Raw genomic sequence first — 12368 nt, forward strand, 5'->3', positions numbered from 1 at the left:
AAAAAAAAAAAAAAAGAACATGCCTGGAGAGTGGAGGGGAAGACTTCCTGGGATTGTGCTATTGGGTCTCCACATGCATTCTGCGCTCCACCAATGCTTGCTGGAGTTATATCACCGTTAAAGTCAGAATTGAGGCCCATGAGCAGGCTAATTTTCTATTGGCCAATTAATTTAACTTACTTAATTGGACAGCAGTTATGGGTCAGAGGGCTAAGAATGAACTTAATTGTTCCCCCAAGGGTGCAAAATTCAGGTAGGAAAGAAACTTAAGAATTATGAAGTTTGTTTATTTATTTGTTTGTTTGTTCTAAGACAGGGTCTCACTGTGTAGCCCTGGCTGGCCAGGAACTAGCTATGTGACTACCCTGGGTTTGATCTCACAGAGATCTGCCTGCCTTTGCAGTGCTGGGGTTGAGGGCATGAGCCACTCCAGGGCCACAAAGGAAATAGGACTTAGAGGCTGGCAGGTGCAAGGCAAGGCAAGTTCAGTCAATGAAGTAGAGGGGTTGGGGGCAAGGGGTGTGGAGAGAAGAGCATGTGTGAGGCAGGAAGGGATCCCCTAGAGGAGTCAGGGCATGGGACTGGCCTAGACCTGAGCCAGAGTCAGCCTTCTGGGGTTAGCATCTTCCTCCTGACCAGGATTCTCTGGCTATGACAAGCTATGGTGACGTTTTTTAGTGACCTGTTCTACCAATAACTATTCTGCCTCTGAAACCGTTTATCAATAACACTGATGAGTGAAAGAGGAAGGGAACCAAAGTCACTGTCACAGAAGGAGCAACTGCTGGCCCTGAGTCTTGCAACCAGCCCTGTTCTCTTGAGATGAACACTTTGCCTCTGGGGAGCCAGCCCCGTTGCTCTCAACCCAAGTGGCATTGGAGAAGATGACTATCCCCCTGCCCCCATGGTAGCGATGGATGCGGTCCCTTCCACAATGGTTCTATGAGAAGCAAGCCTAAGACCAGCTGGAACAGGATGTCAGCAGAATGTCAACTGAGCTGCTGGAAGCCACACGGCCACCATCATGGCAATCCCTTCTGGGGACAGAACATTACAGGGAGCCAAAGAAGAAAGATGGAGAGAGAAGGATCAGTTTGCCATTACCTGTTATCTTAGGGTTTCATTGCTGCCAAGAGACACCATGACCAAGGCAACTCTTAAAAGGAAAACATTTAATTGGGGCTGGCTTATAGTTTCAGAGGTTCAGGGCATTATCATCATGGCAGGAAGCATGGCAGCATGCAGGCAGACATGGTGCTGCAGGAGCCAAGGGTTCTACATCTTGATCTGAAGGCATAAGGGGACTGTGTTCTGAAGGCAGCCTGAAAGAGACTGGATTCCATACTGCATGGAGCCTGGGCATAGGAAACTTCAAATCCTGCCCCACAGTGCCACACATCCTCTAACAAGGCCACATTTTCTAATAGTGCCACTCCCCATGGGCCAAGCATTCAAACACAAGTCTATGGGGGCCATACCTATTCAAACCACCACACCTACCCACCTAGAGCCACCATACCCAAGTCTTTGCTTTCAAGCTGAGGAGGAAAATACCATCCTTTTGCCTAAGTCTCTCCAATCTTGGTTTATAATCATTGAGAAAAAAAAAATCCCCGATTCATGCAAGTACATGACCCTGTCAGGATTTTATTTACATCTTATTGACTTGGATATATGCAAGCCACAGTGCAGCGTCTGCAGTAACAGACCCCATGTGCTGGCAAGAGTGGGCCCTGTGCACATCCCCAAATGATCAGGGGTGCAGAAGGTTAGACAAAGATACAAACTGTACTCCTCTTCCTCTGCCCTGCTTGCCCAGCGACCATCCCACAGACTCTTTATTTCATTCTTCCTCTTCTTACAGCATGGAGTTACTGAGTCTATTAAGTCTATCTTGCAGGACTCTGAAACATCAGAGGGGCCAGAAGCAGAGAAGATTTGCAGCTCTTAGGGGTTTTTTGTTGTTTGTTTTCCTCCCCCACCCCCCCACTTTTTGGCCCATTAAGGGCGAATCAGCTGGGTTTCTTTTATTTCCTGTTCTGCGCTGTGCTTTTTAGAAAGCATTAACTTTGTGGTGATGGGATTTGGCCAGTCTACAATTTCCTGTAACCTCTTCTTGGATCTAATCACAGAGAATTCACAGGGTAGGACTCATTTCCTGCTTCCCCGGCTAGGAACTGGTCCTACGCAGTTCTTTCTGGGGGGCGAATTCGCATCTGAACTAGAGGCTGGAATCTTTGCAGACTCCAGCCTGTCTTCCACCCAGATCCAGGTCTGGAAGTGGGGGAGCGAGCGAGCGAGGAAGGAACAAGTGGGCAGTGTGGGGAGCCGGCACTCACCTCTGTCTGCTCTGGGAGGCTTCCTGTCTGGGTGGTGGCAGCAGCTGCAATCACACTGGGCTACCGGGATGAACTACAAGGAGGCTACTGAGAAAGGGAGTTTCCATTCACCATTAGGAGGGAGTGTCCATCCAGAAAAGGCGTCAGGCAATGCCTTACCTCCTAGAGCCTATTGAGCCACATTCCTTTATTCTTCTCCCTCTGGTGTGAACAGGGCCAAGGAGAGCCCCCAAGAGAAAGGCTGAGCAAAACCACACACCCCACTGGCCACTTAACAGGTGGCTTCCTGGCTTTGGGACCGTGGGAGGAGGCAGCAGAAGGAGGTCTTAAGGCCACCCCCTTGCACCCCTGTAAGGCTAGCTGGCACTAAAGGACAAGGACAAGAGCCTATGCTCATTTCCCCTCTCGTGTGATTTATTTTTGGATTAGACACGCAGGCTATTTGGGGGCTGGACAGCTGCCAGGTGAAAGGACAAATATGTTGGCCAAGCTGTGTCTGTGCCCTACTCTGAACTCATCCTTGTCCCTTCTCCCCTATGACGCAGAAAGGGGGGGTAGGGGTCTTACTCGGAGTGACTTTTGCAGCTCCCCGTGCATTTCAACTGATTAATCGCTTCCCTGTGAGGCTTCACTGAACATGGACGTGACAGAAGCTGCCTTCACTTCCATGAGGCAGGTGGTTGCGGAGGCTGGTGGTCCTGTCAAACAAGGAGACCCTCTATTCAACACAGGGCAGACCCTGAAACTAGAAGGCATTGCATAAACAGTGTGGAGAAGCTGGGCTCAGGTACTAAGTGCACAGTTCTGCCCTGGTCTGCTGGTAGTTCCTGCTTCCTAGGTTTGTGGGACATAGATAGCATTGAAGTGAGTCGATTTCTCACCTCCTGTTTTTTCTTCACTGACCGTGAAGAAGGAGAGTTGAAACAGTAGTACTTGACCAGCTGGCATGCAGCTTAACCTCGTCATCCCCACTGTCATGGGCTCCTGCTGAGTGCCATCTCCAGCATGTCCCAGCTTCTTTAATCCTCAAGGCAGCCAACCCCTGCCTCTGTGGGACAGCCAGGAAAGCTGCGATTCGGAAAGTCCGAACCATACCTTCAGGAAGGTTGAGGTGCGGGCTCCAGACTGTCTGACTCCAGAGCTGGTGTTCTTGGCCACTTAGCTCTGCTGCCTTCTCAACGAGAACTAGTTGAGATTCCACTGCCCTTTTCAGAATGAAAAAGAAAAAAGAAAAAAGGGGGGGATGGGCACCAACAAAAAAGCTTTGGGGATGAATCCCACCCATTAATTCAATCTTCAGTTTCATTCCCAAGTTCATTTTTTGAAGGGTGAGAGCATAGCTTGTGTGTGTTAACTGTCCCAGGCTGAGTCTAGGTACAGGATGGAATCTCTGGTGTCCCTTGTCCTTGGAGACATTTCCCTATGAGTAATTCACTGTGCAAACACTAGAGAAAGCTGGCCTGAGCTGCCTAGACTGGGCTCCCAATCCTTCTGAGCCCAAGTGCCCTGTCTCTTTGAGAAGGAGCCAGAGGTAGCAGTCAACTGCTTGTCCAACACTGCCCTCTGCAGGTGTCTGTGCCCCATTACACAAGGGTGGTGTCTTTAGGTACTGCAAGAATGAGTTGTCTTTTTCCAGGTTTCCAAAAAAACTGGTTTACCTGGGACCATGTCAGTGCTCATATAAAAGTCAAGAATTCCCATCATTCTAACAGATTTGAGTAAGGTGTCTTTACTCAAATCTGTTAGAATGATGGGAATTAAAAAATTCAAGTTCCCAAAAGTTCCAGAAGCCTCTTTTGGTAATTTAAATCAACTTGACAAATTAAGCATTTCCTCATTGAACATTCCCCCGCCCCCAGAAGTTGACTATCGAGTGCTAGAATTCTAGAAGCAGTTCAAGAAAATTAGAAAATTTACACTCCCTCCCTGTCCGTGTGTGTGTGTGTGTGTGTGTGTGTGTGTGTGCATACACCAACTTTATGGGCTTGTCAGGTGTCTACCTTAATTTTTGTGATTAGATTCTTGCTGAACCTTGAGCTTGTGGAATCAGTTAGGCTGTCTGGCCAGCAAACAAACCCCCAGGACCCTTCTGGCTCTACCTCTCTCCAGTGAGAGGATGACAAGCAGAAAGCAGGCATGCATGCTGCAGTGCTAGGATGACAAGCAGAAAGCAGGCATGCTCCAGTGTGCCAAGCTTTCTCCCACCGTGCTTAGCGTGCAAACCCAGATCCCGTAGCCCTCGCAGCAAGTGCTTTACATCCTGAGTCGTCTCTCCCAAGTCCTAGAGGAATAGACATACTCTTAAAGAATGCTGCCCTGATGTAAGTTTACAATTCCAGTATTTCTGACTTGCTGGAAGTCATTATCTTCAAGCCCTATGTACTTAACATACCATTTTAAAACCTGAGAGGTTTACCTTTTCTTTGTGACTCTTAGATTTTTGTTTGGAGCTGTCCTGGGAATTGACCCTGGAGTTTTATCCACCCTGGGCAAGCATTCCACCCCTGAAGTCTAGCCCAAACTATTGCTTTTTTTTTATTTTTTAAAACTTTTTATTTTGAGCCTGGGTCTTGCTTTGTTGTCCAGGCTAGACTTGAACTTGCTCTGTAGCCTACTTAGACCTTGAACTTGCTCTGGAGTTTAAAACCCTTTTACTAATTTTTTCTTTTCTTTCTTTTTTTTTTTTTTTTGTTGAGAATTCTGTCTATGAGTGTAAGGCATTTTGATCAAGGTCACCTCCATTACCTTTTTTGATCCTTCCCTCCTCTTGCTGAACCCCTTTTATGCCCCAATGAAATCACTTTCATTTCCAGGGGGTGTAATGAGGTCCCGACTAAGTGTAGTTATGGTTGCTTATCTGGACATGGGTGAGGGATTATGAGAATACTGACAATTTACCATTAGCCATACCACTAAAGAAACTCCCCCTTCCTCCAGTAGCCATTAACCACTAATGGTTCCTCAGGGAAGGGTGAGGGTTCATGGGCTCCTCCCCATGCATGTCAGAATGTTGTCAGGCCCAGTCTTGTGCGTGTCCAATACGGTAACTCCAGTTGCTGCTGGCACATGGGTGTGACGTTCACGTCAGAGTGGAAAGAATTCATTCTCTAGCACTCCTCCTCCTCCTCCTCCCTGTCCTCTGACTCTGACTGACATTCTTACGGTCTCTTCTGCCACATTCTCCGAGCCTTGAAGGGGTTGTATAGATGACCCTTAACATACCAATTTTGATGGACAGGTGGTGTTTTTTAGAAACAGCAAAAATTCATGAAGATTGCTGCTCGCCAGGGCTGTCTATTGCTGCCTGAAAGCAGATCATGATCCATTCACTGAGTATCTACCATTTGTCAGGCCTTTAGATACCCAATACAAAAACATGGAGTAAAACCCAAATGGTTACATGCTGAGACCTTTGTCGTGGCTTCCTGTAGGGTGTCGAGTGAAGGAAGCAGATTAGTAATTACTTAAATAAGCCACAAGAGTTCAGGTTGGTTAAGAACTAGCAAAAGGGACATTTAGTGAGCTAAGAATGCACAGTGGGCATTGGCCCCAGGAGCCAGGCTCATCCTTGGTAAAATGAGAGACAGTGGCTTTAGAGACATGAACTCTAAAGCAAGAATAATGCTCCAAGAATCTGGACCAAATGGCGGAGAAAGCGCTGTCTAGAAAGGGCTTCCAGACAGGTAAGAAAAAGGGACTGTCTTGTTTGGTTTCTTGTGCTGTGATAAAACACCAACCAAAAGCCTTTGCGTGTGCATCTGACTTTGGAGAAAATTCTCCCCAAATTCCTTATTGTGGCTACCTCTAGAGGGCGTGAGAATCAAGCAAATCCAGCTAGGTCACCCGTGATGGCTTTCCACCTAATCCCACCCCATCCTCCAACCCCGAGGCTAGATTCTCACAGTGTGCTCTCTCCATCACTGTTAACATTCAAGCACTTTCCAAACTACAGCCTTCAACTTCAAGGACAATATCCACCACTTATTGTTAAATGCAAGGTCCTTCAAATTCACCTGCAACCACACATCATAAGCAGCTCCTGGAGTCTGCTTTCCCTGTCCCAGCCCTATTTCCTGAAAACCAGCCTACGTCCTTATCCAGGAACACCCTACCCCATTGACATCCTGATGCCCCCAGTTCTAACTCAGAAAAGACTAAGATATGTTACAGTTATAAATACTCTCCCAGTGACTTGAAGTAACGAAGGCTGGGAAATCTTGATTGCTAACTTGAGAGACTTGGAAGCAGGATAGAAACACACTGACAGACTAGTCGGTGTGTTTCCAGAGAGCAACCACTCAGGACCGGAAGACCTTCCCTCAGTGGGGGTAATACAAACTCCTGGCAGCCCAGATGTGAAGAGACAGAAGGCAGAATTGGGGTCAGGTGCCACCTTTACTGCTTCCTGGGAAAGTGCATCTGGGGATGCAGTCCTCTGCTGACAGACTACAGCTTCTCTAGCCTTCTAGTGTAGATTTAACATCAGCAACTCTCCAGGGACTGCCCATGCCTTCAGTGTCGGATTGTGACTGCAGAGTCGGCTTTGTGGGTGCAGCTATGGGGTCCCTACCTCTCCAGTACTCCAGCAGGCAGATGGCCATTGCTGGACCACCCAGGCCTATTGTACAAACCAAATCTAATAAACTCCCATTTTATTCTGCACACCCACACACCCCCACTTGCACACATGCGCACACATGTGCATCCATTCTAATGATTGTGTTCCTCTAGATAACTGTCTCTGCTTGGTACATTCACCAGTATCCATCCTTTTGCAGTTGGCTGGGAAGACCACCTCTACACCATCCTCACTCAGGTATGTGGTCCGAAGCAGCTCCAAGGCTGCTTGCCTTGGAGGGGAAAGATGCTTGCCAACACACTGGAAGTTACTTTTCACATTTCTGTGGACAAAGAAAGTCACCTACGTGGCGCTACTGTACAGAAAGCAAGGTAAGCGATTTCAGGGCTATTGTTTTCTTGCAGGGTGGCAATGCCATAAACATTTGAGGAACCTGAGTTCTGTAATTGTTTGGCCCACAGAGTAAAGCGTGTTCAAATACTGCCTATTTCCCCATTCGTTTATCTGCTCACTTCATGTGGTCTTTGACAGTGTCATCTGTATGTATTTGAAGCTGTGTTATATGGTGTGTGCAAATTTTATAACCAATGGGAATTAAAATCTTTTATCATCGTGTGTTCTCCATTATCAACATATTGCTTTTATCCTAAAAGTCTGCTGTCTCCACAGTACTTTAAGTGTTTAAGTCCTATAGGCAGGGGGATTTCTGAGTTCGAGGCCAGCCTGGTCTACAAAGTGAGCTCCAGGACAGCCAGAGCTATAAAGAGAAACCCTGTCTCAAAAAAAAAAAAAAACTTTATTATAATTTTTATTAGCATTTATATTACCACTCTATCATTTCATTTTAATACAAAGTTCCAGATTTTTTTTATGAACAGTGCATAGAGTTTTAGCCAGATTTATAATTGGCTTTTAATTAAAGCAATTCATTCATTTATATTGAATGTAATAGCCAACCTTCCTAGACTTAAACCTAATGCACTCCCCTTGGTACTGAGAATTCCACTGAGAGCTTCACGCATGCTAAGCAAGTGCTCTACCACTGAGCTACATCCTTAGCCGATTGAATTTACTTTGCGATAAAGTCTTTCTATAGTGTCCAAGCTGGAGTCAAACTTAAGGTCGTCCTGCCTCAGTTTCTGGAGTAGCATACTCTAGATTACAAGCATAAGCATAAGACTCCCGTTTTTAAATCCCCATCTTATTATTTATTTATTTTCTTTGTTTTTGACAGGGTTTTGATGTATAAGGCAATCCTCCTGCCTCTGCTCTCCTAGTTTTAGATGATATTTTCACATTTCTTAGACCCCAGCACACATTGTTAAGTTGTATCTCTGTACTTCATTTCTTTAATTCTGTCATCTTCAGCCATTTGGCTTTTCCACAAAGAACACCCTTTAGGTTTTGTGCTAGTGAAAGTTCCTGAAACTTAACTTCTTTTAAATTATTAGAACTATTCTCACTGGGGGTTAGAATTCTAGGTGATAGCTAGTTTCTTTTGTTGCCTGAGTTGTTTAAATGTCACTAATATCTACTTTCCTGGTTTCTATCTGGTTTAGCAAGGGTAGCTTGCTCTAACTCCCTTTTTCTGTTTCCCATTTGTTTTATCTGCTTGACTGTAATGTACTTGGATGTGGCTTTTTAAAAAATGTGTCCTGCCTCTGGCGCCTTGGGCTTCCAGAATGTGTCACAGGATAGGATGCTTTGGTCACTATTGGAAGCATTTCTGCCATTTTCTCTCCACTTGTTGCTGCTTCCTTGTTCTCCCTCACTTCCTTTTATAAATCTCAGTTTTCAGCACTCACAGTCTTTTCTTTCCTTTAGCAGTTTTATGTCACGTTATTAGTCCGTGTTTTCTCATGACGTTTTCTTTTGACCTACACCTCCTTCTTAGTTTACCAAGTCTCCCTTCAGCTGGGTTTCATCTGTTAATCACCTGCGTTCAGTTTCTCTGTTTTGTTGTTGTTGGTTTTTAAGATAGGGTTTCTCTATGTAGCCCTGGCGGGCATGGAAAACGTGCTGACCTCAAAATCAGAGACCCATCTTCCTCTGCCATCATACCCAGCTAAAGTTTTGCGGGGTATATTTTTCAGTTCTAAATTTCCATGTGGTTAGCCTAACAAACTATCTTTTTTATAGGTTTTCAGTTCTCTATTTCTTCTCTTGTATTTTGTCTCATTTAGTAAACATAATATGAAGCTCTTTACATTTCTTTATTGTGTGAGTGTGTATGTCTATGTCTCTGTGTGGGAACACGCGTGCCACTAAGCGTGTATTGGAAGTCAGAGGATAACTTGAGGAGGTCAGTTAGGTCCTTCTACCATGTGGGTTCCAGGAATCGAACTCAAGTCATCAGAGCATGGCGGTAAGCATCCATACTCACTGAACCATCTCACTAACCCATTCATAGTTATGGTGTTAAGCATCCTTACGCACTGAACCATCTCACTAGCTCATTCATAGTTAGGGCAGTAAGCGTCCTTACCATCTCACTAACCCATTCATCGTTATTTTTAAAATCTTTTCTGCTAACTCCAAAACACTGCAGTTCTCTGGGACTTTTTCCTATTTAAGCTGTTTCTGCTGAACAGTGCTGTTTTATTTCCATGTGTCCTTGGTTATTTTTATGTATGCTGAAATTGTACGTGAGAATTGTTAGGAGAAGTAATGAGAGGATGTTATAGGATGTGATTGTGTTCTCCGGGGAGTATTTACGCTGCTTCTGCAAGGCACCTGGGAGCCCTAGAGGGCTGGGATCGCCTCATTCTAATTTGACAAATTAAGTTAATTGGATGTTGGCTGAGGCTCTGCAAAGCCCATCTGCTTCCAATCCATCTAGCCCTGAGGTACCGTCCTTTGATGGTCCTGGCCCAAGACTGGGGGTTACAGGCCTTCCATCGTTTGGTGGACACTGTCTTCCTGCTTTGCTCCATGGAGGCATGCCGAGCTCATGAGCTGCTGAGTTGCTGCCTGACCTATCACTTCTGATTTGTTTGTTCCAGAAGGGGTGGACGTCCCATTGGCTGAGTTTGCTTCCCTGGATGCTAGAACTCCCCAGATCCTAGACTGATGGTTCTTTGTCATCTCTCTGCTTTCGAGAAGATTTCATTTTCATTCTTTTTTTCTTCTGCTTTTCTCATTGCTGCCGGCATGTAGGAATACAGGTCTGAAGTCTGAAGTCTTCTATAACCAGATCGCAGGTGACATAAATCTAGATGCAGCCATAGGCACACGCGGCTGTATCTGTGGCAGCTGTGGCTGCCCAGGTTAGGAGTGGACCTGGTGGGCGTGAGGGCCTTGTACTGCCAGCTTGGAAGTACAAGAAACAGAAAAGGACACACAGGCTTTTAAAAGGCAACATCCCCAAATCAATGCTGGTGAAAATGAAAACAACAACAAAAAGCCCCTCTCAGGTCAGGTACGATGGTCCACACCTATAGAGCCAGCACTTAGCAGACAGAAAGAGGATACTGTGTTCAGGGCCAACCTGGGTTACACAGGGAGACCCTCTCTCCAACCAACAATTAAACAACAACAAAATATCACCCAACCAAAAGGAACCAGAAAAACACTTGGGTCCATACCCACCCCAAGACTCCAACTTAAAATATGAGAACCATCTGGGCCTTTAGTCCCAGTACTCAGGAGGCAGAGGCAGGGGGATCTATGTGAGCTTGAGACCAGTCTGGTCTTCAAAACAAGTTCTAGGACAGCGGGGGCTACACTGGAAAAACCATGTCTCAAATTAAAAAAAAATCAAATAAATAAATAAAATATGTAAACTAAAAACTAAGTTACAGGGAGAAATGTAGGCAAGTAAAGACGTCTTCCTATTAAATTCCAGCCCCCCTGGTAGTTGGGGATGTCTTGAGTAAACAACAGCCACCCCCCCCCACCCTGTGCCCTCATGCAAAGCATAGTTTTAAAGTTAATTTATGTCTTTACTGAAATCTCTTTAAAATGCCAAAGGGCCAGGGGGTGGATTCCATTCATAACACCAGCAGCATTTCTGAAAAATCCTCTTCTCTTGTCTCTCTCCCAAGCCCTCCTAATGATAGCCTAGCATCTATTCCGCCTCCTGAATCTGTCTCTGAAATTCCCACCCATTAATTCAGCACCCCCGGCTCTGTCTCCCTTATCCTCCCCCTGGCCTTCTGACCTCGACTTCTTCCTTCAGAAGAGAGCCTCTTTTTAGGTGGCCCACCCTCAAGCCATCCCACCCACAGAATGGCATCTTTCAAAGATCCCTTCCCAAGTTTCCCTATTCTGTAGGAGAAATGCACCGGAATTTAGCTGCAGGAGACTAAGCCCTCCCTCGCAGGAAATGGGGTTGGGGACACTGTTGTAAATACTCTAGAATGCCTGCTTTTTCCTGTCCCACAGCTATGGCATCTGGGGTGGTATCATGATTGATATAATTTCATAGGAGGGAGAATCCATTTCTAGGAAGTTTTGGCATTCTGCCCCCAGATTCCCGCTCTTTTTATTGATAGGTCAAGGTCCCCTCCCAAATCATCACACCCTCCCCCAGCCAGGCAAAACGGGGAGGGAAGGGTGAGTCCAAGAAAAACCAAGCTCGGTCGTCCCCCCCCCCCGACATATCTAATAATAGAAAGTTGGCAAAGCGTATCACAGCATACAAAGTATTTGATAAAAATAACGTCTGTTCGGCTTGGGAGTCAAGCTGGAGGAACATGAAAATGTAATTTATTTCTTCCTTGCGTGTTCTCATCCTAGAAGACCCATCCTGTCTCTCTTCTTAATTATAGATATTTCAATTGTTGTCTTCTGTGGTCACAATGGCTTCTTCTCCCAAGGACTGATAGAGGAAGTTTCCAGGCAAGGGAGGCATAGACTGAGGGCTGGTTCTCCAATCCCTCTGCCCCCTTTCCCGCCAGGGTGCAATGCCAGGGCCTCCCATGCCAGTGAATGAGCCAGTGGGGATCTAGGAGATAATATTTTCAACAGAAACAGGATGTCTCATGGGGTGGGGGCAGTTAGCCAATGACAGGGTGTCCTTTTCTCCCCCCGCCCCCCCCGCTGGGTCTGCCTGTATGGCCGAGAGTCCTTGAAATTTAGGAAGTCAGGTTGTACAGCCAGTAGTCCTTCAGGGGGGTCCTGGCTCCTTTAAAGCAGCAGTTTTCAACTCAACCTGTGGGTTGTGACCCCTTTGGGGTTTGCCTGTCAGTATATTTACATTATAATTCATAATGGTAGCAAAATTACAGTTATGAAGCAACCAAAAAAACTTAGGGTTGTGGGGTCACCACAAGATGGGGAACTGTATTAAAGGGTCGCAGTGTTGGGATGGTTGAGAACCACTGCATTAAAGACCCACTCTCAGTATGGGCGGGGGCTTCAGTTTGCACACTAGAGTGAGGCTGAAGGATCTGGGAGAACCCCACATGACTCAGTTGGGAGTCCACTGGTAGGTGGGTGAGTTTAGTTAT

General features: G+C 46.1%; 2 protein-coding genes across 6 annotated transcripts in view; one reads left to right on the plus strand and one right to left on the minus strand.

Moving 5' to 3' along the window:
- Fgf1 (fibroblast growth factor 1) overlaps positions 1-2690 on the minus strand; it is an 89828-nt gene extending 87138 nt beyond the window's left edge. For 2 of the 4 annotated variants that reach the window (XM_029471755.1, XM_029471752.1), the window contains exon 1: positions 2340-2492. The gene's annotated coding sequence lies outside the window, so the exon portion shown is untranslated. The other 2 variants (XM_029471754.1, XM_029471753.1) reach the window with 2 other exon arrangements.
- Positions 1-12368, plus strand: part of LOC115029847 — an 89415-nt gene that overhangs the window by 34070 nt on the left and 42977 nt on the right. For both annotated transcript variants that reach the window (XR_003835405.1, XM_029471751.1), the window contains one exon: positions 7118-7289. Coding sequence is in view for 1 of the 2 variants with exons in the window: in XM_029471751.1 (XP_029327611.1) it covers positions 7118-7289 (172 nt within the window). In the remaining variant the exon portion in view is untranslated. The remainder of the gene's footprint in view (positions 1-7117; positions 7290-12368) is intronic.

Source organism: Mus caroli, chromosome 18 (assembly GCF_900094665.2).
Source record: "Mus caroli chromosome 18, CAROLI_EIJ_v1.1, whole genome shotgun sequence".
NCBI classification, from domain to species: domain Eukaryota; kingdom Metazoa; phylum Chordata; class Mammalia; order Rodentia; family Muridae; genus Mus; species Mus caroli.